Raw genomic sequence first — 26,892 nt, 5'->3', positions numbered from 1 at the left:
TTTAAAAATAAATAAAACAAGCTTTTATTTAAGGTGAAAATTCTACTATTGTAACAGTGAAGTTTTTACTGTAGGTTATTTCTCATATTTAAATTAGTCAAGCTTTGGGAGATATTTATTGTTAATAGATGAAACAATAACAACCAAAATATTTTGTTTTACACACTTTTTTCCCCTTTTTGGTTTGTAAATTGCTTTTTGCAATTTATAACAATGTATTTTTTCTGCAGTACTTCTCAAACAATGAATACTAAAGGCCTACTGAAATTCTGGAAGCCTATTCATGATATCAGTCAGTGTTGGAAAAAGAGTGCAGTTATATTTCCACTAGGAAGTGGAATATTGTCTGTCCTCCTTTTATATGACTAGACACTCATACAGTGTCCTTAGCTTATGCAGGACATCCTGCTCCTTTCAATAAAGGATTCAGATTTTGCCTCTTCAAAAGGTAAATGTACTTTACACCTCACTACTCTGTTGATCAGATTAACTTTCTGTATTGTTTATGCACTTTTTTACATACAATACATTCTAGACCTATTAGAACAGTAAAAGGAAAGTAATTACAGTAGTTAGTAAAAGCAGTAATCCTTTAAAAACTTAAATGTGCTGTGTGTAAACAGATGTTTGCTTCTTGTCTAGCTGTTAAAATAAAAGACAACAGTCCACCTGTTATCCTTCAAGTGTCAAAATCTGGAAAAGCCATTTAAGCTTCAGTAAGTGCTGAACACTTGTTACAGGCAAGTGATCAAAGAGGGTTATATGTCGTCATGATTTCTTTCATGTTTAGCTGAACTATTGAAGAATTATCCTTGTGTAGGGCATCCAGATATGATGCATATCCAATTTAAAAATAATGATCAGGGACTTTGTCACACTAATCAATTGTGCATATACAAGTTAGGAACTGGTTAGATAGCAATTTTAAAGATTTAGAGGTATAAGCATTGTTACAATGATATGTCACTAACACATTATAATAAGTATCATATAAAGAGATGACTGAGAAAACAGGCTATACCATGCGGAGTAGTTTGTTTTGTTCTCGGCTTTAAATAATAATCTTCATGAATGAGATATTATTTGGAAAGAGTTCACTGAGCAATATATGGATTGTTTTTTCTATAATCTGATTAGAAGGGATTTGGGAAAGGAAGGAAAGATTTAGAAGACCTGAAATGTATAAAAGGCTATTAAAAGGAAGAAGAAAAAAGCCTGGTCTGAATTTGTGCTGGATAGGACAAGAATGAATTGGTTTCACAAGCACCATGGAAGGTTTAAGTTGGACTGAAGCTGCTTCCAGTTATTTTCTTCAAAAACTGATTGTCATTCAATTACATCTGAAGCTACAGCTATACATTCATTACAATTTCATTTCCCTTTTTGTCTACAGCAGGTAGTCTAAAGATCTTAAAAGTCTTGTTTCTCCTTAACATCACACTTTATAATTTAATTATTCTATTTACTTTTCCCCCTGCCTTAACAAAGAATGGTAAGGCAAGGAAATGTAAATTGAGATTAGGTGGTATTGTTTAAAATGCAACATTTCACATGGATTGGTGTGGGGCGGGGAGTCAATAGCAACCAGAATAAAGTGTTGGGACTTGGATTTAAAGTGTGTAATAAAACTGCAGAGTCATGTTGTTGGTTGTGGGACTTTTTTTTTTTTTTTTGGTCACTGTTTTCCAAATTTAGCAAGGTCACATAAATTCAACTATGGTAAGATTTGAAGTGTACAAAGAATTGTTGTTTCATTTTGAGTTCAGAGGAAATAAAGTATGGTGCCTATTTAAAAAGAAAAAAGTAATTTATATTCAGTTTTATTAAATTCATGTTTTCATATATGAAAAAATCTAAATTCGTATTTTAAATAGATTGAGTTATCCATTCTATAAATTACATACACTTGAAAGCTTACAGTGCTGATAAACTTCAATGACATTTATAAGAAAAAAACAGTTCACTTTTTTCTGTATCTCACAATACATTGAGTTGAATATTTTTATTTGAAAATAGCATGCAAGAGGCAAGCAATGCTTAATTTTCACAGAACTAGATGTAGCAATTGTTCCTTCTAAATCTGCAGTTCTTTACTTAGTTGTTGGACCTATTTCACTATGAGCCAGTGAACAGAAAAAAGAGTAATGAGTAAGAAAGAAAAATACCATTAAGACATCCTAAGAAGCAAATAACTATAAAATCTCATTTTACAGATGAAAACTTCAATATCAAGGAATGATCTGCATACCTGGCCCATTGTCTGCCCATTGAAAAAAGCCACATTGTTTTTCCTTTATGAAAGGGCACACAAAAAAATTCTTTCCATTATTGGGACCAATCTTCAACACAGTCTTCATAACACAGCGCTTCCCATGGTTACAGAATGGAAAATTCAAGTCAGCCCACTGCCAAAAGAAATAATTTTAGTGTATGTGATGGCTATGAATTCCTTATTTTAAAATTAGTAACAGAAGGAGACCTACAGGGGAGGCTTTAGCAGGTAAGTGTCAAGGGGCACTTCTCCTGGTAGCTAAGACAGTTTGTCTTTTGTGATTAGTCGTTTTAGATTTTTCTGTAACATTAATTGTAACTAGATATAATTTAACTGATGTTAAATATTTTAACTTTGTATCTTTAAAACACACACTTTCTTTCAAATTAAGGCATCAGTTATTACTGTCCTGAATTCATCTACAGCTACCCGATGGTAAGTGACTGAGTCAGCTCTTCTCAGTCAAACATACATAGCAAGGAGCAATGGCCACAAGTTGCAGCTGGAACAGTCTCATTAGGCATTAGCACAGCAGTTGTCTAGACAAGTTATGAAATCTCCATCTGTGGAGGTTTTCAAGATTTTGACTAGACAGAGCCATGGTTGACTAGATCGAACACTGGTAACAGTCCTGCTTCAAGCAGGAGGTTGAACTAAACAGCTTTTAGAAGTCCCTTTGAATCAACATTCCTACTATGCATCTGCCTTAATTTGCACTAGCAGGTGCCTTCAAAGCTGTAAGAGCAGTAAATAATACATTACTCGTTCATAGCTACCATTATGTTCTATTTCAATTCGGTGTGCAAAAGTATCCAAAATGACCTTAAGCTTTAAATGGATCATATCTTTCCACAATTACAGATACTGTGATAAGTAGTCAGCAAGGAGACCTGCTGAATTAAGCAAATGGCATATAATCTTACTTGTTTTATTAGAAAACAGGCTTTGAAATCTTATACATACTTGAAAGTAGTCACAACGAGATTCTCTGGGTAGAGGACAAGTATAAAACTGTCTGCCCTTGTTTTCTCCGTCCTTTCTCACAACTCTGAGGCTGCAGAGGCGTCTATGTTTACTGCAGCGAGGATGGCCCGTGTTTAACGTACAAATACCATCTGTCATATTAACTTGAGGTTTGCTGTAATGACAGGTTAAAAAATTACTTCTGCATAATGTTAAAGGTATTACCAACAACACATCCAGACAAAGAACACTCTCTCCTGTTAGGATAGCACACTCAATGTACTTTCGCACACAATGACAGCCAAAGAGCTTGCTTTTCTAATGCACCCTATTGCACTTTTAAGTAAAGATGAATGATTACTAGGAGTGAATACTCTAACCCTGTGCTTATCTTCCAGGTACTATATCAGTTTTCCTTAGCATTAACCATTGTTTTAAACTATTTTAACATATTCTTAAATTCATCTGCAAAACAAAATAAATCATACTACCTATATTGTATCCCCCTTCACAAATTCCAGTGTACATTAAAAGAATTCTTTCAAAAGAAGAAGAAAAAAAAAAAACGAACAATACCAACTAACTACTCGAGGTCATGGATATTTGTGCACTTCACAGAAAAGTTTTCCATCCTCTTTAACAAAAAGTTACTGTAATGCTCCAAATCATATTCTGACAAGAAGTAATCTAGCTGAGAGGGTGGAATAGTGTTCTCTGAAGGAGATAAAGCTTCTTCACTCCTCATGATTGAAATAGCCAGAGATTATCTGAATGCAATAGACAGGCTCTCTTTTTCATGTTACCATTTTTAAATAAGATTAATATTCTTTGAAATATATCTTTCTAATCTATTTACAGAGCAGAAAAGCAGTGATGAAACCACAGTGAAAACAGAAAAGATTAATTAGTTCACTCCATTCTTGTTAAGTTTTCAGCTTAGGGACTTTATGTTGTGTTTTATGTCTGGAAGATCACAGTCCTGTAGTCATCAGCAAAGTCTTCTTCCAACATCTCATTAAAATGAGACACAAAACCCCTCCTTTTCTGGTGCAACTTCAAAGCAAACAAACAAACAAACCCCCCCAAACCGTAGATATGTTTAAATTGATGACTTGCTATAACTACCTGTTACTGTGATTGGTACTGTCTCATTTCTTTGTGCTTCCCTCTACTCTCAATTATCCTGCCTACATTCTCAGATCTCTGTAGCCCTCTACTAAGACAGTAAGGAGAATCTGTATTCATACAGCCGAGTATGCCAGCAAGCAAGATCTGGTTTCACAACCTGGTGCTTCAACAGTGCAAAAAATTTCTCCATTTCAGAAGAAACGCATGACCAAGAATTTTGTAGCATATCATGAATGCTTTCACATTCACTCTGCATAGTTTACCAACATTAATTTTATCCACCTTGCACTCCCATTACTGTTTTGCATCTCTGCCAGTCTTCCCCCGACAACCTCAATAAGTTCTCACCAAATTTCTCTTAACTGGACTATGGATGTGTCTGAATAGGGCTATGTAACTGTAAAAATTCAGGATGGGTGAAGTGTCAAGTAATTACATGTAGGATGGGGCGGGGGGGAAGTTAAGAGAAAATAGGGTTGGGAGGTTCATCAAATTACCAGTACAGAGGTTCATACCATGGGAAAATATTGCAAATTGCTAGTTTACAAATAATTTTAATTAGAATAGGTCAGTCATTCAGTTACTTTCATTATGCTGTAAGAATTTACACATTTAGAGTGAGATAAATAAATTTATCTTTAGTGCCTCTAACTAATTTTCAGATAGCCAGCATTTTAGCAGAGGTCCCATCACAGACCTGTTTCTCTTCTCTTTAGGTTGCAGTAAGCAAACATACTATGCATACATGCTCTTGCAAATAAGAAAAGTAAAGGATTAAAGAACATCTCTTTAAACAGGGAAAACATTAATGATCAAGGCAGTAAGAAAACATCACCTAAGTACTTTAAAAAGGGACATCAATTTACATTTTGGCATCTTTCATAATGATTTCAAGCTCTAAGTGTACAGCAACTACACTCCTATGCAAGCAGTGATCAGATAGTTCTTTAGGCAGAACTGTAACAGTTTACTGATTAGAGCTATACTGTGCTGTTCCATGTAAAAATCTGAACTATGAACAGCCATTTAGTTAACAGCAGGATTGACCAGATGCCAAAATCAGGACTTTTTCAGTAAAAGTCTAAGTCATTAAGTGCTTTTGAAATCTGAATGTAATTTTAGTTACCCAGGAATAAGTTACCTCTGACAAAAATCTAAAGACAACGTCTGAACCCTACAGCATTCCATTAGTCTTCAGGAATAGAGTTTGTTTATGGGATTATAAAAGGACTTCTTTACATTTTAGAATAACATACCTGATTCCTGTATTATGCTGGAGAAAAGAGGACAGATGATCAGTTTGCTGCTTCTTTTGGATGGGTTTGAAAAAGAGAGGCTGCTGATGGGAGGGTGAAACCATAGCCCTGACATTTGTTGAGCAGTACTTGTCTATGCTTCCCCCTGACTGGTATACATTATTCTGGATTTGATCCAAATTGCTTTTTGGCCAACCACGCTGAGTGTCTCCATCAGATATCTGTGTATCATTTCGCAGAACAACTTTGCTACCAAGATCTGTTAAGACAAGGGTTGTATGTCCAAATGCAGCTTTCCTATTGATCTTTATTTCTACACTTGGCTTTCCAAAATCATTGCAAGGGTACTTCATGAAGCTTCTGTTAAAGGTTGCAGAATCTTCATCATTCTCTATCTGTGGAACTAAGGAAAAATAAATCATTGGTTATAATCTACCTGTGTAGAGTGAGTCTATAGATCATATTTATGATCTATAACTGTTCATACAGAGAGTGAAAGTGAATTTACTTCTGTTTACTTAACATCTTGAAAGATCACAAAACCTGTCACAGATTAGACATAATACCAAATTTCTTGAATTACCAAAGCTCATGCACTTTTGGAGCCAACATCATATATTTCAGGATAACATTACTGCTATTTGAACAGGACTAGATTTGAAGAGTATTCTATACATGGAATATTCTATACACGAAAGCTACAGGAGAGGAGACAGGTAATCTTAATGCCTGTAAGAGAAAGAGAGAAGTAAGCAAAGCCATGTTAAAAAAAGCTCAGATAACACTCCTACAATGCGAAGTCTTATTAAAGAAAAAAAAATGGAGTTTGTAATAGTATTCCACCAAATCTAACAGGTTTTCAAATTCCAGGCCTGTTTTCAGTAATAGCATATAGCTAAAGAAGTGAAACTTAGAAGCAGTACAGGAAAAGAAATGGAACAGGATTTTGATACAAAGTTTTAGAGATCTTTGCTGTGCAGAGGTCGCTATATATTTTCAGATCCAGCTAAGAGTATTATTTCCAGAAGAGATGTTAGTTGGTAAATCTGAGTGGGCAGATTAAAGCTTACAGGTTTCTGGCACTGATCTTGCAGGGAAAGAATAAGAAGATTAGCCTCTGCTGGCAACAGATCTCATACTATGCACAAAGACATACTTTTCTTGATTCCTGGCCTGGGGAAATGGAGTTTAACTGGAATAAGAGAGGAGTTTGATACAACCTTGAATGAATGGAGTGGTGTGTATCTAGAATGAATCAACACTTTTACAAAAACATTGAAACTGATTTTGTAAGAACAGGCATCAGTACTATAAGGTGCTTCTTCAAGCAGGCTGGGAGTTTTTTGGCACTTTGAAAAGTATGGCTCAAAGTCCCCTCAAGAGCTATGAGAATCTGTGATCTTTAATTTCAGTTTCAACATACATACTTTGAGTCATGTTGTTAAATCCAGAGAATTTTTAAACAATTGGTCCTGGAGCCTAAATAAACACATTAATTCTTCTCAAATACAAAGAGAGCCTGTATACTACATAAAAGTATCTTCCTGTTCAGTTTTGCAGAATTAGAGCTAGAAAAATAAAAGAATAAGTTGCAGTATGCAGATTTCTGCCACTTTACTGAATGATTCTCTAGGCCTAACAAGAAATAAGTGGAGGGTTAGTTTTTAAGGAAGAAAAATTTCAATTAGTAAAGAATTGTTACAGAATCAGCTTTAGCCCTAAGAAGTCCCACACATGCACACTTTTAGACTTATGTTTCTTGGAATACATGTAACAATTGAAAATGTCTCTGAGCATGAGTTTTGATCCACATAATTTCCTGTAAATCCCTCTACAGAGTGGTTACCTCGCTCTTCCTACAGAAAGTCAAAGAGAAAACTAAGCTCTGTGCTTCATATACAAAACCCCCAACCCCCCCCAAACCCTCTACCAACCCCCAACCCCCCCAGAAAACAACAACAACAAAACAGGTCTTAGAGGCAAGGTGAAGTCCATTACTTCACTCATCTCTTCTTAATATCTAGATTTCTAAACAGAAATCTGGACAGAAGGCAATATGTAACTCATGTGGTTCCATCTTCCTTTCACTTTCTAGGTCTCAGTCACAGCTACTTCTGCTCACTGACAGTCTAGATAGTAGCAGTAAAGCTTCAGTAAGAGACAAGCAACAAATTTAGGAAGCGAGTCCAGAACCATCCCCATTCTGAATTTGGAGAAAAAACCTAGCCCGTGAGAAACCCTGACACACCCTTTGCAAAGGATACTAAAATATAGTCTCCTAATGCTTTTGTTCATGTGAAAAAATAGGAATTACTTTTTGCCCTCCCCCTGCAATGATTTTCCTGTCTGTCAGACACGCGCTGCAAACCTCTGATGATTTTAAGGGTATTTGAAAGAATGAGAGAACAGCATTTTGTCTCACTCCTTGCCCCATTAAAAACAAAGGGTCACAGAAGTGGCTTGTCCATAGGATCCTCACCTGCACACAAAGCTGGAAGACTGGACATTTTTAGTGTTTAAGACAAGACAGTTTCCATGATTGGTTGCATAAGATTCCCCCCAAATCTGGCTTTAAAGTTAGTGAAAGTTACATAAAAATGGTTTACAATTTACTTATGAGACACTATTCTATAGTTTTATGGTTCTGAAAATGGTATCAAAAATACAGTCCTCTCCCTCCCCCCAATCCAAGTTCCAAACAACCTTTCAATACCTTCAGGCCTTGAAGTCAAGCAGACATCACAAATTTTAGCAGAAGGCTTGTTTTTTAGGGTACAGCGTGTACATGTCCATTCTTCCTCGGATTTCTGAGCTACGTGTTCATTAGAACATGACCCCCTGCCATATGCCCAGCCAATTAGGCTATTTCTAGTTGGCAGTTTGCTGTGGAACAGAAGAATGATGTTAGCATTTTGTGATGTTTCTTCTACAAATTACCTTACACCACTATGTGCAGGGAGATGCAGGGCTAGAAAACAAGTAGTACACAGTGTTACAGCTGTCTGTTATAGCTTGGACAGCATGTCATGATTAGAGTTTGATCTTTTTCTTTACCTAAAGGGCAAATCTTCCCCAGTGCTGGAGAGGTAATAAAAATATTCAAACTAAAATTGACAGAAAGCTAATTATTATCCCATTATACTGTACAGCACAATGCCCCAGCCTTTCTCAAATTCTGTACCATTCTCAAGTACTGCAGCAAGAAATCTGGGGAGAAATGAAGACTGTTCCAGTATTTTTCCCCCATCCTTCCTACAGAATGCTTGCTGACAAATACATTAGTGAATGAACTGTTCAGAGGCTGAAATAAAGTCACACAAAATAACAAAAAAATTTCTTGATTATCATTTAAATAATAGCCATTAGGTCATACTTTTCTAACAGCCAACAGAACTGAAAACTGTAAACTTAGAAAGTCTGTCTTGTGTGTCACACAAATAATATACTTTTTTAAAAAGTACTTAATGTTAAAATACTTTTAACATCTAGGAGCCTGTTCAGAATTAAGAATTTTCTTTCTTGCTTCATGCTTTTTTCCTCTCATTAAAAAGAGTTCAGAAATGTCCTACCTGTGACTGGTGAGCCAAAGCTATTCTACAAACACTTCTATAGATTTTATTTGTAGTTATTTTCCTGTAAACTATCACAGAATGGTTAAGGTTGGAAGGGACCTCTGGAGATCATGCAGTTCAACCCCCCTGCTCAAGCAGGGTCACCTACAGCATGTTACCCAGGATTGTGTCCAGACAGCTTTTGACTATCTCCAAGGAAGGAGACTCCACAACCTCTCTGGGCAACCTTTTCCAGTGCTCAGACACACTCAGTGATACCACCTTCTCATGTTGGCAGATTTATTTGCTTAGAATCATAGTTACTATTTTGCAATCACTGCATGTTATCAAGGACTAATTTTGCCCTACTATACAGATGTTGTTAGCATATTAAATATAACAGAAACTGTTACCAATTCAATAAGACATATATGTAAATTTTTAAGTACTATCATTAATAAGTGTTCAAACATTTGTCTGCATAGCGTTTCATGGAATTATGCACATTCTGGAGACTTTTTAATCTTAAAAACTTAAGCACTTCAATTAAAAACCAAATGCAGTTTGGGGGAATTGTTGTGATATTACTCAGACCTGTCATTTATTCTGCAATTGTCACCCTCCTCAACATGCTTCCAAGATACGCTTCTCTTGTAATAGTAGGGATATCCATTACCTACCACATCTCTTTCACAGCAAGAAGGGTATGGACAATAATGAGAAATGCTGACAGTTCAGAGATGCTGTGCTGTCAAGAGCTAGAATAGACATTACAGTAGCATTCACTGAAGTACTGTAGCTAGATAACAAAGAGCTTGAGTGGTAAGTTTGTATTAAAAATGGATATTTTCACATTATTAAACCAATTCTACTACTCAGGTATCAAAGATGCATTACTAGACTGATTATATTCAGCATATCCTGTGTGTATAATCTGATGTTTTTCCTGTTTTACTGGATCATGAGATAGGAAAAAGTGGTTTTTTGTTTGTTTGTTTTTTAAAGAGATTCAGGGTACATTTAATTTGAGAAGGTAGCTTATAATAGGTATTTTATTCATATTTTCAAGTGAGCAAAATCATAAGCTACTGAACTTGACCCAAGAACCACTGGGTGAAATACTACAGTTTATGATCTGCAGTAAGTCAGTCTGATCACAGTGGCTCCTTTTGGCCTTGAAACGTGAAAAGCTTGAAATGGCAGATAAGCATTTAGTTGCCACTTGAGTTAAATGTGCTTTTATTTGATAACAGTTACTGCATAATAGAAAACACAGACCAGCAGAATACAACAATCTGACATACTGATGAGGATATCACTAGAAATGACTTCTTTATTTTATAGCTACCATTACATCTTTTTAATTGGAATTTTTAATTGGAAGATACCACTGTTTTCTTTTCTTGTTTTCTTAAAAAAAAAAACCCTTCCTTTGTTGTTCCCAATTTCTATGAAGTCTAGCATACCTACTTTTCTAGAAGTGAGAGAGAAAAGTAATGAATTTTTTTTTTCTTGCATCATTTTCTAGTTATCTGACTCATTGGAACATTGTTGTCCTCTTCCCCTCCCGCAAAAGATTTCTCATTATAACCTTTGGAAAAAAAAAAAAAAAAAAGCAGATTGGGGTTATCAGCATGTGAAATATTTATCTTCCATGCTGGACTTTTCTTTGCCTGACCTGTGCTCAAAGATTATTTTTAAATCTTAAGCAAAAATCCCTTCAGCCATCTGAGTTACAGTTGTCTTAAAAGAAGGAGCCAGGGAGGGATTTCTGTGTTGTGTAAATCTTATCCTTCCCTCTCCCCCCCCAAAAAAATGTATGTACTAATGAAGGCAAAGTTTGTACAAAGCAGTATGTTTTATTAGATTGACAAAGCTCAAAATAAAAAAGCAAGCTTCTGAGGCCTCAGATGAAAATTTTCAAGAGCAATGTAGGTGTTTAAGAGCAAATAAGACACTTTCGAAACCATTACTTTTTGCCCCTGTGTGGTATCAAATACATTTTGTGCTTTTTTTAAAATAAAAAGGAAAAAGACTGCTGCTAGCACAGTGCTAGCACAATTTATGTAGAACTGGAAGTGTCTCAGTGGCACACCTGTAGTAAAACTTTCCTAAACTGATAAAGAGGAAGAAAAATTGTTCTAAGCACACTAACAATTAAGAGGTCCCTGAATCCATGACTTCAGATGCTCTACGAGATTTGTTGCATTCCGAATTTACTGAGGTTTTAGTTTTTCTTGTAACTTTACAGCCAGAACAAGATAGCACAGCTGCAAAGCTGTCTAGCTGTTCCTATTTGACTGGAAGGGGCTTTCTATGAAAATGAATAGAAAGAGGCACACATTTCTTCCTTACGCCATTCAACTCAGTGGTATGTAAACATCCAAGCCTATTATATTGATAATACCAATAATATGGGGCAATTTTTCCAGAAACAGTGCATAATCCTGAGTACTATGAGTTGTTCTGTACGATTCCCACATTTCGTTAGAGTACTAGGTATTTCATAGAAGATAGGCCCTTTGAAATATATAAGTATCAAGAAACCACAATTTTTAAACACCAATGGACAAAATATTTGCTTTTGTAAAGTCAAGAGACTTTAGATATAAAATGCACAAGGATCCACTATATTTGCAAACTGATGTCCTCTTACTGTTACAGCATTTCTCAGATGACAGCTATGCTCAAGTGTTATAGAATCACAGTCATACCTAACATTGACAAGCTGGGGATCAGCCTTTTGACATTGATAGCAAAAGTAGGTCATCCTTTTGTTCTCTCCTAAACGACATACAGTGATCTTCCCATTGCACTGACCACAGGTAGGGCGCTTATATACTTTGTAGTGTTTGTAGAGTGGAGACCCCGTTTTGCGGCACTAAAGCAGAACATATTTAGAACACAAGTTAAAGACACAATATAAATTTCATTTCAACTGAAGCCAACATTAAAAAAGGAAAAAAAAAAAAAGAAAAAGAAAGAAAGCCCTCCCCACATATGTAAACTGACAGCTGAATCACTACACAAAGATATTTAAGGGATACTCATAAATGCTATTGTCTGTACTTCAGACTTACGTAGAAAGAGTTGAGTCTGAATCTAGGATAACACCGTCTGGAATTCTCCAGATAATAAAGAACAGAACAAAAAGAAAAAAAACATACTTGCATGGCACAGGCAAACATATGCCAGGGATCCAGCCTGAGTCTGGCTGGATCAGCTAACTCTGATTTAGCACCAATCTTTGACCTGGCCCCCCAAACAGGAGTGTTCCTAAAGAGTTCACGAGCACCAACACAGCACAAAAAAAACAAAACAAAACCAACAAAAAACCCTGGAGCTACCTCAGGCCTGACACTACAGTCTGGGTTAATCAAACTTCCCAAAATCTGGAGAATGGCACAATGCAGAGATATTCCAGAGACTCTGTATGAGTCAGCCTGAGCCCAGTAAAGTTCTCAGCTTCACCTCAGCACAAGCCATGCCAGACGCAAGCTGGCCCATGAAGCCTACACCAAGCTTCCCAGATTGTGGCAGAAAGTCAGATTAAGTGAAGCATGGTACTAGCCTAGTATATAGTGACCTAATCAGCCTCCAGAGGGCTGACAAACAGGTGCATTTCATGAGAGAATTTGCATGGAGTCAGCATAGACATACCCCTGATAAAACTGGTGAAAAAACAAACAGAAAACAAAGTAGGAGAGCCAAGACAACTCTGGAGAGCTACACAAGCATCAGCACCAGTCACAGTTCCATAAGCACAGTTCAAATGATATCAGAGCTGGCCTAGCAAAACCAGCCCAGCTCTGACAGGCTCTGGCTCCACAATGCTTGAGGACTCATGGAGTTTTCTGAGAATACAGGTGGCTTTGAGCTCAACATATTTGCTTCTGCTGCACCCGTACTAATTAGCCTCACTGAATGACAGCTGTTTCTGCTTTTGAAAGTACAATTCACTATCCAGTAACCCAACCAGAAAGAATTGCTATTACGTATTTGCTTGAATATTGACAAGCAGTTTGTTTTTTCATAGACTTCTCCTTAAGGTTGGGGTTAACTTCTTATCTGTAGAGCTTCCCACAACTCAGTAACTTAAAAGCCAAACAAAAGCAACAGGTATTTACATCAATAAGATTGCACATCTTTGGATCTGTAACGGGTTATTTCAAATAATAATACAGTATTACTAGAATAATTATAGTATAAGAACATTCTATAAACAACAATAAAGTACTACCACTCTTACTATTCTATTTTCATTATATTATCTGAAAGAGGCTTTGGGGGCTTAACATCCCTTAAAAAGACTTGAATAGCAAATACTGTGTAAGTATAGATTATAAAAATTTTGAAAATAGGTAAACAGAGCTACAGAAGTTTAATCTATTTGTTTATTGTCACTCTAAAAACCTGTAGCACCTCTAAATCTCCCAGTTTTATAGCTGATGCAGAACTTGGTGCTATCTCTTTACTGGTAGGTTTCACGAGTATGAAGTTTGGAGAGTGAGACTTCCCTAGCCTGGGGAGACTAAACACTACTCTTCAGTCAGTTGGGGGAGAAGCAGGAATTTAAGCAGTCTATTAAAAAGTTACATTTTTAGCCTCCATGATTGAAAGACTGCATTAGGAAAATTAACTAAGTGCCGTCCTCCTCACCTACCAAAGACTAGCTGCTTGCCTTTCATGAACAAATCCTGAGAAAAACAGACAGCCCTTTCACTGCTGCTGTTCATTTCTCTGCAAGCAGGAAAAAAACAAAACCCAAACAAAACCTTACAAGAATTAGGACAAATTCTCTATTTTTAAAGAGCAACTGCCACCATGAACCAGGAATTACTGGTTTTCAGGGGAAGAAACAAATGCTACTGATTTTGTGGCAGTTGGGAGAACCTTGAACTTCTCCCTCTAGCAAATAAAAAAGTTGTTTCAGATGTATCAAGATTCAACTCATTACAAGAAAGATGGAGAAAGATTCTGCTAGAAGGTTTTTCCCCATGATTAATAATATCTTGACAGGAATCTCAGCACCCTACTCATCAGCTGCATTTGGCAGCCAAACATCTTACCAGGACACTTCCCACACGTCTGTGAACTACCTTCTGAAACTAGTTTTAAGCTCTTGTCTTCTATACCTGGGCACACTCCCTGTTGTTAACTATAAAAAATTAACCCTATTAGAAGTTAGAAGCCAATTGTTAGAAGTTATAATCTATTAGTCAAAAAATTTGCAATTTCAAAGTTTCATAAATGAAGTCATATTAATTCAATTACCTTCATGTGGAGGATTATCTGGAGGAAAATGGACATGTGAGCAATCCAGCCCTAATGCTAATAGCAAGAGTGTGAAAGTGGGTCTTGCGGCCTACCGGTAAGGTTACTAGAGGGCATGCAATGTGGTGAGAAACTGTCCTTGGAACAAGAAAAACAACTCCCAGATGCTCAGTAAGGAACTTATGGGCTTAGGGGAGTTTCTTTGCCTCCTCAGAGACAGTACATGCTATCCAATCACATACTGTTCAGATGTGCGTGCTAAATGAACATGTACCAATCACTGTATAGTTTGATTCATGTAATCAGAGATAAGGCATATAAAAGATGCTATTCGGGCTTAATAAAGTGTCAGCATTTAACCATATTGATTGGCGTGCTGTCCGTTTATCTCCCGCACCTTCATACTTCCCCAAGGCAATTCTTAGTTTCCTGGTGGAAGATGACCTTTATGGTGTAGTTATCTTGCCTGTAAACATGTGCTCAATGTACATCAATTCTGACATGCGCAGAGTGACTTTACAGCCCATGCACAGCAGAACTGAACTAACTCGCCAGGCAACATTGTGTCAAACTTATCTGCTACAACCATGCCAAGGTTCTGCACAGTCTTTAAGACAGGCTAGACTCCTCCACCACCTCTCCCTCATTTGACAATTCACAGTTAATAGCACCCAAACCAAGATTCTTATTCACTGAAACATTTGTCTTGTTGCATTGTTTTACTATCTCCACCAGAAGGTTACATACAAGTAAAAACATGATGGAGTCAAGTTTTGGAGGTTTCTCAGAAACATGAAGCCTTACCTTATAAAAAAGGAGGGCAAAGTCACGTGTCATTTTCACCAAGTGACGTATATGTTCATCTGTCAGTTGGCAGACCTGTGAATAAGACAAGCACAATTTTTACAATATTAGTAGGCTAAGCAACAACAGTAAGACCACCTGTAATACACTGGCCATTCAGATGTCTTCAGCCAATAAGGAATTACGTTGCTTCCTGTTACGATGAATTCTCTGGCTACACGTTTTATGTAATATCTCAGTAAAATAGTATATTTGCACATACAACTCTACACAAACTAATTGTGCGAATACTAAATAGTGTACTTTGCCTCACCCCTGAAAGACATACTAGCTAAAAAATTTCATTGGTCTTCCTCTACATCGACCTAAGAGTTCCTGATCATAGGACACTAACATGAGTTTTAACTTCATGGAGTTAACAACTGTTAGTTCCCTCTTGGTTTCCTAGGGGATTTTATGACATGACTTAACTATCATCAGATAGGCTCTTTCCCATGACATCTTCAAGAAGAATACTTGAGCCAAAGGCACCACAGTTTGACATTTTTGTTAAGAATATTGAAATTCTAAGTCATAGTTTTCTTTCCTCTGCCAGCTCACATGGTGGACACACCCAAATGCATTTTGATTAATACCTAGGCGTGGATTAAGCGCTGAAGTGGTTTGTCCATATGGGCTGTGGAATCTCAATCCTTGAGGATTTCTAAAACCCCACTGCATAAGATCCCAGGCAATCTGATTTAACATGAAAGTTAGTCCTGCTTTGAAAAGGACATTAGAATAAACCTCCAGGATGTCCTTTCTAACTTTTTTTTTTTTTTTTAAGATATTCTGGAGAAGCCCATTGAAGGGATTTCTCTGTAGTTTCAGTAGAACCAGCATGCAAAGTCCACAGAAACCAGGTATTCTTAGGGCTGTGGAGGGCAGAATGGTTCATTTACTTTATTTAATAATATTAATTGAGAGAGAGCATGCGAGCGCATGAGAACGCGATTTCTAACCTATTTATCCAACTTTGGCTGTTGGATACACAGGAAGGCTATAGCTCCTGTTGATTTTAACTTTCGTTCAAATAAACTAAGCACAGCAGCAGTGCAATTTTTACAGTAACATTCCTCCAGAGAAAACAGGACTCCAAGCTCTTTTCTACAACAATATTGTCTTAGAAATTATAAACTGCTGGGAATGCAAAGACAGCCTTCCCCAAACTGTAATGAATATCCATTCACTTCAGAATGGATATCATACAACTCTAGATAAGACTCAAATCCAAACTGATCCTATGAAATCTTTCATACAAATTATGTTTAAAAAAAAATTGTGTTGTGGACTTCCACTTACTGTTTTCATCAGCTTTGCTTTACAGTTTATATAATTTCACATTCGTTTGCAAATATCAGACTTTATTTGCCACAGAAGTTTGCAGATACATGCTTGAAGATCCAAACCAAAGTAGTATGATAATACAAAAAAAAGCAAGTGATCCCAGCTAGCAGCACAGTAAATGGAAGAAGCTATGAAAATAGCCCCTACAAATATGTCCAGTCTGGGAGATAGGAGTAGCAGAAAGAGGTCCTAAGGAGTGCTATGACAAATATACCAGATTATAGTGATAAAACATGAGTTTAAGGTCTTAGAAGAACTTAAGAAATAAGAAATGGAAAAACAAAGGAAGGTTTAAAAGAGGAGAAGATGACAAAACATTATAGAAACATATATTTACATTCCTAATACTTTGGTGTCATTAAAAACAGTCTTGAGACATTTCACCTACTTTAACAGCTGGATGGAGGCCACTGTCAAATAGTGCTTCATTTTTTATGATATTTCCCACTCCAGGTAATACTGCTTGATCCAGTAAAACATCACACAACATGCGGGTTTTCTGCTGCTTAATCTCACTTTCTGCTCTTAAGCAGCTAAATTTTGGAGAGCAGACATCCAAGCTTTCCATCAGTCTCACTTTCTGCTCACTTTCAGCTGCATTTCTGGAAGAAAAGACACAGTAAGACATAGAGTATTTTTTATTTTAATTATATACTAATTTACCAATATATTTTTAAAAATAACATTTTAAGATACAGTGGTACAATATAGGCAGATAAAACAAACCAAGAAAATACCAATGACAGGCAGAGGCATTAAAAAAAATCGTGAAGAGAACAAAACAGCTCAATGATACATGCATGGAGCATGCTAGCATCTGGCCCAACACACAAGAAATCCTCTCTCTTTATTCATGTTATCTTGAAAAATAATTGTCAGGTCCTTGCCTTAAAACTATTTTCAACATGGAAATAACATGTTTTTGGACCATCAGCCATAACTAACTATAAGAGTACCTGGTCCAGTAGTTTCAACATGACAATAAAAGATAGATTCTATTAAACCTCGATTTTATTAGGTTAAACTTAATTGTAAGTTGAAGCACAAAGTTTCAAAATAATTCAGTGCAAGAAGTCTCAGACTTACATAAGCTGTTATGTTTCATAACATTAATTCAAGTAACATATATGTGAATTTACAAATTCTCTTTCATCCAAGAGCCTCAAGTGCTTTTAAATCAAGCTTGCTATTAGTTTTATTAGCAGTGAGAAGTACAGTGCTGATAGAGGAATACATAAAGTTCATGTTAATTAGAACAGTTACACCAATTTGCTTTCAAAGAGAAAACAAAAGTAAAAACACAACCTTGGGGGCATAAAAATTTAAAACCAATAATTGTCACATATGAAGACCCTTACATTCTTATTCTTGTTACGAAATTGAGACTTGAATGCAAATTAAAGCAGTAAAGGGGTTCAGCAGTCAAATCAGAGGACAGAATTCAATCCAAATTTAATTCTCAGTCTTGATACTATTTAAAGAGTTATTGCATAAAATCACTTTACCTGTATATAAACTGATACAAAAATTAACAGATACTAGACTTCCATACCCATAAACATAATATGTTTAGGAACTTTTATTATATATTTTTTTTCTAAATGGCAATCCAAGCACTTCAAAACAATTCCGTTAACAAGACAGTGAAAAATCGCATTGTTATTAAAAGCAAAAAAAAAAGAACCAAGCTTTTTTTTTTTTTTTAATTTCATTAGTTTTTACTTTACCTATACTCTACTGTTGCCTCAAAAAAACAGACTGTATCCTCTGTAAGCTGTATCTTCAAAACTGGTAGTGCTCCATTTCTGTCTTCGCTTTCATCATGATTAATGCACATGGAACCATTCATACCAAAGTGAACCCTGGGAAAAAACAAAGTTCTTAGGGGTGTTTACCTTAACAATGCTTCCAAGCATTGGACCAGTCTATTTTTTTAGAGTTGTGAACTATTCTGAGCTAACTAAGTCAGTATGCATGTGCATTAATTCTAGTCATTAATAGTAGTATGGCAGCATATGACTTGTTCAAATAGTGCTCAGTTCCCAGGGAAGAACCCTTTCCTCCCCAAGTTGGAAATACTCCAAAACAGCAATTTTCAGGCAGTCTTCATAATTTGTTATGCAAATGTTAAAACTGATCATTAAGTGACACACACTCCTGGTCTATCTCACTTACAGTTTTTTTTCCACTTGAAATGCTAGTCTTCCACCATATGTTCTAAGGTCCCCAGGAAAGAATGAAAGAATTGATAGACTACCTCACCAGATAATTTTCTGTTAAAACGGGCAAAAAGTCATCAAATACGAAAGGAAAGATTTCTCTCCTCATATTGCCAACCCTGTTATCATATCAAAGCTACTTTCAGTAATGCCATAAACAATGTAATTAACAACTGCCATATGTTGTTTTCTGCTTTTCTTTGCCCACGACCAAGGCAAAAACTGCAGGTCAATTAAAAATTAATAAAAGAAAGAAACTGAAGAATACACAGATGGCAAAGGAGTGGACCAGTCTCTTTCAAGCAATCCTTTTACAGATCACCAATGCTTTAAGAGGTTTTACGTTTTAAAATGTGTTCTTCTACTGGGAGACAGTATACTTAAGCAAAGGACAAGTTTGATTCTTGTCCCATCAATTTTGTTTATGCATTTATTACACACTTACCTGATACATTCAGCTCCTAGAAAGCAGAAGAATGGAGGGAGTGCCCTACTTCTATACTTCTTAAATGAAAAACCTTGTGTATCAGAAAATGTGGACTATTTTCTAGATACAGAAAGAATTACTAGATCAAACTACACATGACCAAAGAAACCCAATATCATGTGTCCCTTTCCTTTTATTCTCTCTTTGCTACATATCAGGAAGGATAGGCATTTTAAATATTTACAGCTAGGTGAAGACATCTCACTAAGTGCAATCTTAAGTCAACTCTTTATATAACTTCCTAATAGCATTTATTCATTAATTTTCTTCAATTTTCAGAAAGCTGTGTGTTTCAAAAGCTTTTTTCTCACAGCTCAATTCAGTTAATATAACTATTTTGGCAGCTTTTGTTTCTGTGGGGGGCATTTCCAATTCTCAAGTTCCATGAATAGTACTACACAGGCTTAAATAGCACCCCTGCCCCCCCCCCCCTTTCTTTTTTAAGCAGACTTTAAACTCTCATGTACTGCTATCAATTAGGAAAGTACTAAATGTTTCCTGCAAGTTTAAGGAAACAGCATGCACATGAATAGCTGATGATTTCACTTACCGAGCTCCATAGACTGTTCAAAAGGAGCATTAAGAGTCAGAACTATTAGCTGTCATGCTATAATGTGCCCGTTCATGACTAGGAAAATAACTCACAAGTATCTCTTATGCATAAATCCCCTTTACATTAGAAAGCCTTAAGAATTTTACAAAATTTCATTTTTGTGTTTCATTATCTTTGATGTGCTAAAATGAGACAAAATGTAACTCTTCTCATTTTAACTACAAATACAAAAGCTACTCTAATTAAACGTAGACCTGTTATTCAATGACAACTAGTAGTAAGAATTTGATGAATTTGTTGTTGTTGTTGTAGTAGTAGTAGTTAAGGGGAAAAAGCAAGTTTTTAGAATGATTTAGTGCCACACAATATAAGGCTCTGGTTTTATTTAAACCATTTTTCCCCCATAAAAAATTTAAGAGCTTAGTAACAGCACAGTCTATTACAAGGATAGATAAAACACTGGAAATTCATATTATCAAACTCTAACAACCAAGATGTCAAGACAATGGAAGTCTTTCCTTTCACTTTTAGGGATTTGAGGTGAATAATTAAGACCCCCCTGTCTGAGAATATTTTGTCTTTCTTCAGCTATACAAGAACACAGGCACCTTATCAATTTTTAGAAATTTTTATAAATTGCTTATCACTGAAAATTTACATTAATAGCACACTACGGAAACTGGGCACTCTCTCATATAGCTGTATCACTTCCATGGCAACGTGGCCTCCCTGGGACAGCTCACTAGTATCACAGGACAGCAACCTATGCAAGCATTTTAAGCCATTTCCCTTACTACTAATTTTTTCAACTTTCATCTTTGTTTTTGTTTTTTTTTAAGTGACTTTCAAAAAACATTCGGAAAAAAGTTCCTCATATTTTCCTAAAACTTTACATCACTTTCTTTGGTGATTTTGATGTACTTGTTTAAATGAGTATCTAAAAATAACAGTACCAGTGATAAGTTCTTTAGGAGTCATTGCTCATTTGTACTCTTTAAACAAGACTTCTAACTGCCCACTTTATCGATTTGCAGATAGCAAATTTACTGAACTGGATTTCCTTCATTGGCTAATTGCTATCTATAATATGGCAATATCTCAGAAGCATCCAACTCATTTTTAAGCCAGGCAAACAGTACTCATATTGTATAAAAGGATTTCATGGCCAGGTTATCTTCTTCCACTGGCAGTCATTCCCCACTTGAGAAAAATCCAAGAGCATAAGATAAGTTGATTACCTTTCATGGCTTTGTCTTTCAGAAGACATGCTACCTAGGTTTGTCTGAGTAGCATTTCAGTATCACTACCAGGATTTTACAGGAAACCCTGGCAGACAAGAAAAGCTGTTTTTGTTAGGTCGAAAAACTGTGTATAGATTCAGAATCTGTACAGTGGTAACCCTTCTCATGAAGTAAGTCCTATATCTGAAAGTAATTAAGTTCATTGAAAATGTTTTCTTATTGTGCAATTTGCTCCTTTGCTTATCCAATTAATTTGTAATACAGGAATTTAAAAAGGCTAACATCTGTTTCAGGTACTTCCCCTGCCTTTTTTTCCCTCCCTTTATAACTAGCTTCTATCTTCTTCTTTTTAAAAATTGCTTTTTCTTCTCTGTTTCTGTTTAAGAAAGCCCCATACATAGCAAGAGAAACTGATTAGGACCATAATCGTATCCCTCATAAATATGAGTAGCTTTAAAATACAGACAGTTCTGTTCTAGTAATTACTTGTATGATTGTTGTATAAAGCACTGAAGTGTGCTTGTAAGACTAGCACCTTGCTACTCCATAAGAGTCACCCGATGTTATTTTGTAAAGTATTGTTAGTGATTCTGCTTAAACAAACTGCCACCTTTATTATAATCATCTATAATTCTACCTTAAATAAGGTAGGATTTGTTTGTTTGTTAAAAACAAAACCAAAAAAAATAGAAATGCCTATTTTATAGTATCTTTTTACTATTAGCACATTTCATGTATTTTAGATATTTTTAGTCAAATATTTATTCGCATTTACCCTCTTCTCTAAGCTATATAACCACAACATGACCAGGGAAAGATGACTGGTATACCTCAGTCTGAAATAAGAACTTGGGTTATGTTTTGTTTCTTTACATTAGTAATTAGCTAGGTGATGCTCAGCTAAATTCCCAGAGGACACCCAATTCCTTTGCACTGAACTGTCGGGCACTTTGGTTGATCCCACTATGGAACTGTAGGGTAATCATGGGAATTGTTCTTACTACCTTTTTTTCCCCACAGATACTATTCTTCAGTAAGAAGAGCTAAACATCCTAAAGTTGCACTAAGAATTCATCTCTAGGGCAACCTGGGTTTCTTCAACCGTCAGGCCCTAATCTAATACCCCCTCGGAAGGACTTTTAACTGAAGAGTCTTCTGGAATGTTGCAACTGGTATGCCAACAGTTGCATCAAGAGATTAAAAACTTCAGAAGAAACACCTGGAGGGAGTTTAGACTACTTTAATAGTTTGCAAACATTTGTTGCATTCCTAGAGACTTTAAACACAATCATGTATCAGATTTGGGGCTTTTGTTTTTATTTTACTGCTTCCATCCTTAATCACTTTTTATTTGAAATAAAAGATGTACCTTTTCAATGATTATTCTCTGTATTAAAGCAAGGTGTGTATACTTTTTCTAAATCAACTCCCTAAGTTGCATTTCTCTAACACTTGGAGAAACATAGCATATAGCACTGTACCTGATAACCAGGAGCCCACTGCTACCAGGGATCAGTCTACATATCATCCCCGGTAATTACTAATATATCACTGCCTTTACTTATCCAGAGTGCAACCACTGTAAACTGTTCTATTCTCAGCCAAGCATTTTCAGTCCCATCACTCTCCCACCACAGCAGGGCAACTGGAAATATATCATGTCACCGAACTGTAAGATATTTGTTGATGTTATCAATTTTAAACCAAGAAAAATTATGACCTGGCACCTTTCAAGATCAGTCACTAAGTGACAACAACTAGCTTGAATGTAATAGTCATGTTGTTTCTCATTTTAAACATGTATAATTATAAGTAGGAAGGTGAAAGAAAGGCATTAAATACAAGCGTTACCTCTTAAATGTAAGAGCCTCACCTATTTATGCTATAGTAATTACCATAAAGAACAATTCTTTTTTGTTTTAATAGACCATTACACTGCACATTTTGTTAGATTCTTGTTTTAATTGACCTTTACAGTACAAAAATATGTTGAACTAGAAAATGAAAACTAGATTTAAAATAAGACCTTGGGAGCTACCATGAGGGTATCTCCAAGGAGCTCAAGCATATGATAATAATAAACATGTCAACAAATCTCTAATAAGCTCTGCAAAGCATGAACAAACAATGATTTGGCACAGTTTTAATATTTGTCTATGAGCCATAGTTTCACTAGAAAATTAAGAGACACCTTAATGATCCCCAAACCATTCACCTACCAAATTTCAAACCATGGTTCCAAAACAAGGAGGTATTACAGTGTTTAAAGCAAGAAAGGCAGTACACACAGATTTTTTTTTTTTTTTAAAGTTTGGCAATTTTTTCACATGAGCTTATTGTCAGAGCAGCTGAATCATTAAAAAAAATTAATTTTTTAAGGAAAGCTAAAGATAATTGCAAACACAGTTTGTAATGGACAATGCTAAGCAATTGTATGCATTTCCATGAGATCTGTCCCTAAATAGTGCAATTTCCTGTTTAAAATGAAGCATTTCAAGGAACAGCTGTCCTTTTCAGATACATTTACATGAGATCTTAAACTAAGAATGAAACAGTAAGTTGTCTGAGACAAATTAAGTCACTAGTATTTCCAGCACTTAAAAACAGGCTGCAGAGAAGTTTCTCTGTAACACTAACTTTCAAATCTCTGAAACTAATGAGAGTGAACAAGAAGACCCCCCTGAAAATGTACAGTTTAAACGCATAGGGAACTTTTTTCAACCCCACCTCTTACCTCAAAGCTGTCTGACCAAAATACATAAAAAGCTCCTTTCCCAAAGTCTCCACACCTCTGTAAACATGTCCAGTAAGGAAATTGTGACCAGAGATTCTCTCCTCACTCACAACAGTCTGAAAATGAGTACACACACACACACAAATTACAACAGAAATTACAATAATTTGATTCTAGCATCAGTACACATTCAGCAAGTAGCTGTATGAACTAACTCTCCCAGGTACACAGCATTCAAGCTTTTCCCTTTAAGCAGCTCTATCAAAAACAATGGGGCCACTTACTAAGGAAGCAGATAGTCATGATTACTAGGGGTATCATAACTCAGCCCATTCTTTTCTGAACTGAAATAATGCATCTTTTTATCAAGCTATTTTATGCCTTTTTCTTCAAGTCACGAATTCAAACAGATTTTCAGGATGATGTAAACCAACAGGTACAGTTTGGATATTAAATACTTGTCAGTTAATTCTGCCATTTGTGGAAATCCAGCCTTCTGAAAATGCCTCTTGCTGGAGTTTTTAGCTGTGCTAATAGTATGCTTTCAATGTTTCACATGGGGCATTGTATCTTACAGAAGAGCCTACACTGAGTCTACAGAAGTATTTTTTTTTCCTACTAGCTGAAAGGCTAATCTCAGAAGATGCTGAGCAGCAGGTAGGATACTACTAGAGGAGAAGAAAATGGTAATTGCAATTTGCAAGAGGCAAAAAGTCTTTTCTTCCATAGCATGTGAAACTTAAGTACGTAAATCCATATTTTGGTTTTAAGCCACTCAGGATTGTTTAAACTAAATCAGAGTCAAACTTGACTTGGAAAACTAACTTCTTCTTCAAAATATTTTAGGTTAAACTGATGCCACTTTGGTACCAGGCAAGACTTTATATTAATCCTAGTATGGAGGCTCTTAAATAGTCTCTACGTGCATAGAGACTCTTTTGCACTGGCCAAGGCTTTGTCCATGGTTAACAGCCACTTTGAGATCTAAATAGTGCAAAAGCCTTGTGATGGTTGCTTGCTAGTGAACAAAGTCACCTGGAGGTGACTTTTACTGTACAAAGCTATGATCATCAGTATATTTAGGGGAATTAAATTTCTTTATGTAACTACAAGAGCTTAACTCTTTGCTTTAGAAATCAAAGTCTTGAAAGACACAAAGCTATAAAAACTAATCTGTTGATAGCATATCTTTTAAACAGAATAAGTAGCTTGAACTACATTCTTTCAGAAATTGATCTTTTATTTAAGTACTATCTTACACTATCTTAAATACACAAAAGGGGGAAAAAAAACATGCTGACTTTCTGTCTGGAGATATCCAATATACTTAGGACACAAGCAATGCATAAAAATTCTCACAGCTGAACAAAAACAGGCATGAGGAGAAAAAAAACCCTAGCCATCTCCATAATCAAAACCAGAGTACTGGATCTTCACAGCTCGTTAGCTAGACCTGCTCATTTATATCCTAACATCTTTTTCTACCAGAAGCTCTCACAAGCCCCAGCAGAGTTTTATACTGTTGAATTATTTTATGCTGCCAATAAAAAGGATAAAAACTAGTAGAGAAATTACATATTGTGTATACACTGAGAACAGATGCTACATGATTTATTTATTTAAATAGTTGGTTGAATTAAAGTGATTTTTTAAAACAAACAGGTAAAGAAGTTCCTTTTCTGCAGATTAATGTGCATCTTTCTCTGTCCGGTTTCCTTCAGACTTTTGCAGGCTTATGGGATCACCAAAGAAGCACTTAAAACCAGGAACTACGACTATAATTTTCCTTGTACGATACATTTTCCTGAAGCCAAATGATATTTTAAAATTTACCCTTTTTAGTGAACAAAGGGGATTCTAAAATTTTTCCCTCATTATTTACAAAAAGTCTAAGTTTCTCCAGCTCTAGCATCTCTTTAAACATCCGATCTGCTAAGGCTGATTTATTATGTTGATGACAAGAATATTTTAAGGCATATCAATTTAAATGAACAAAAAAGAGGTGGGGAGGGCCCTGCCAGCTAACAGTTGCTGCGGTTAAGGCTCTGCCATAATTACAGGGGAAGGGAAGAAGATGTCAGTGACACTAATGATCCTGCTCTGAAGCTCACGTCAATCACCCCAATGTTCCCACGCTTCAGCAGCCCAACAACTCCTGACAGCAACGAGAGATGTCTCTTCCCAAACCTGGCAGAATTTCTCCCCCGAACCACACACACTATACGCTGTAGTCAGAGCCAGAGGCTGCCGCGGCTGCAGCAGGGCTGCAGCGCAGCGCCACCACAGGCGGCTGCCCCGCCCCGCCCCGCCCACGGCCCCCTCGCCCCGCCCCGCCCCGCCCCGCCAACGGCCCCCTCGCCCCGCCCCGCCCCGCCCCGCCCCGCCAACGGCCCCCTCGCCCCGCCCCGCCCCGCCCCGCCCCGCCCACGGCCCCCTCGCCCCGCCCCGCCCCGCCCACGGCCCCCTCGCCACGCCCCGCCCCGCCAACGGCCCCCTCGCCACACCACGCCACGCCCCGCCCCGCCAACGGCCCTTCCCCGCAGGCCCCCATGGGCCCGGCCGCGGCCCCTCACCGCTCCGCCGGCTCCGGCTGGCGAGGCGGTGCCCTGAGTGCTTCGCACCGCCTGGCCCTGGCGCACCCGGGCCCGGAGCCTCTCCCCGTACAAGGCGCAGCACGGACCCTCCACCATGCCCACGGCTCGCCACCAAACACTCCGCGCCCGCCCGCTGCCTCTTCCGTTCAAATCTCCCGCTCGCTTGGGGGCGGTGCTGCCGGGCCGCGCGTCGCTCCGCCTCCGCCGGGCGGCCGTGGTGAGCGCCGCGCCGTTATCGCGGGGTGCAGTGGCGGTGGAGCGGTGGGCTGCGCTGCTCGGGGTAGTCCAGGCCAAGCCTGAGGGAAGGCGACGCCTTGGAAACACTTGTTCTACCCCTAGCGGCACGATACAAGGGGGAGGCTCGGTCCGTAGGGCGGCGAGGCACAAGCGCGAGGGGGGCCCTGGGGGCGGTCGGCTCCTGTCACGGGCG

At 37.3% G+C, this 26,892-nt stretch overlaps 2 protein-coding genes across 4 annotated transcripts in view; one reads left to right on the top strand and one right to left on the bottom strand.

The window, feature by feature from the left end:
- Nucleotides 1–1,804: 1,804 nt before the first annotated feature.
- Nucleotides 1,805–26,571, bottom strand: NEIL3 (nei like DNA glycosylase 3). Its single transcript, XM_026105171.2, has 10 exons — nucleotides 26,442–26,571; nucleotides 23,869–23,984; nucleotides 18,362–18,496; nucleotides 17,023–17,236; nucleotides 15,249–15,323; nucleotides 11,885–12,051; nucleotides 8,333–8,502; nucleotides 5,620–6,022; nucleotides 3,236–3,410; nucleotides 1,805–2,405 (listed from the first exon to the last, which is right to left on the bottom strand). The coding sequence occupies exons 1-10, from the start codon at nucleotides 26,556–26,558 to the stop codon at nucleotides 2,229–2,231; spliced, it is 1,749 nt and encodes a 582-aa protein (XP_025960956.2). The 5' UTR covers nucleotides 26,559–26,571; the 3' UTR covers nucleotides 1,805–2,228.
- The window catches only part of VEGFC (vascular endothelial growth factor C), a 261,273-nt gene continuing 260,931 nt past the window's right edge, over nucleotides 26,551–26,892 (top strand). For all 3 annotated transcript variants that reach the window (XM_064510992.1, XM_064510991.1, XM_026105172.2), the window contains exon 1: nucleotides 26,551–26,679. The gene's annotated coding sequence lies outside the window, so the exon portion shown is untranslated. The remainder of the gene's footprint in view (nucleotides 26,680–26,892) is intronic.

This window comes from Dromaius novaehollandiae, chromosome 4, assembly GCF_036370855.1.
Source record: "Dromaius novaehollandiae isolate bDroNov1 chromosome 4, bDroNov1.hap1, whole genome shotgun sequence".
Taxonomy (NCBI): domain Eukaryota; kingdom Metazoa; phylum Chordata; class Aves; order Casuariiformes; family Dromaiidae; genus Dromaius; species Dromaius novaehollandiae.
The sequence above is the reverse complement of the archived record's forward strand: the minus strand, read 5'-3'. Positions and strand labels throughout refer to the sequence as shown.

Excerpts from the sequence above, each read along its gene's own strand:
- NEIL3 (XM_026105171.2), bottom strand. The coding sequence starts at position 26,558 with ATGGTGGAGGGTCCGTGCTGCGCCTTGTACGGGGAGAGGCTCCGGGCC. Across the intron at positions 15,324-17,022 it reads GCCTCCATCCAGCTGTTAAA|GTCTGCCAACTGACAGATGA; the intron begins GTAGGTGAAATG and ends TCTTATTCACAG. Across the intron at positions 8,503-11,884 it reads CCCCAGCTTGTCAATGTTAG|CAAACTGCCAACTAGAAATA; the intron begins GTATGACTGTGA and ends TCTGTTCCACAG.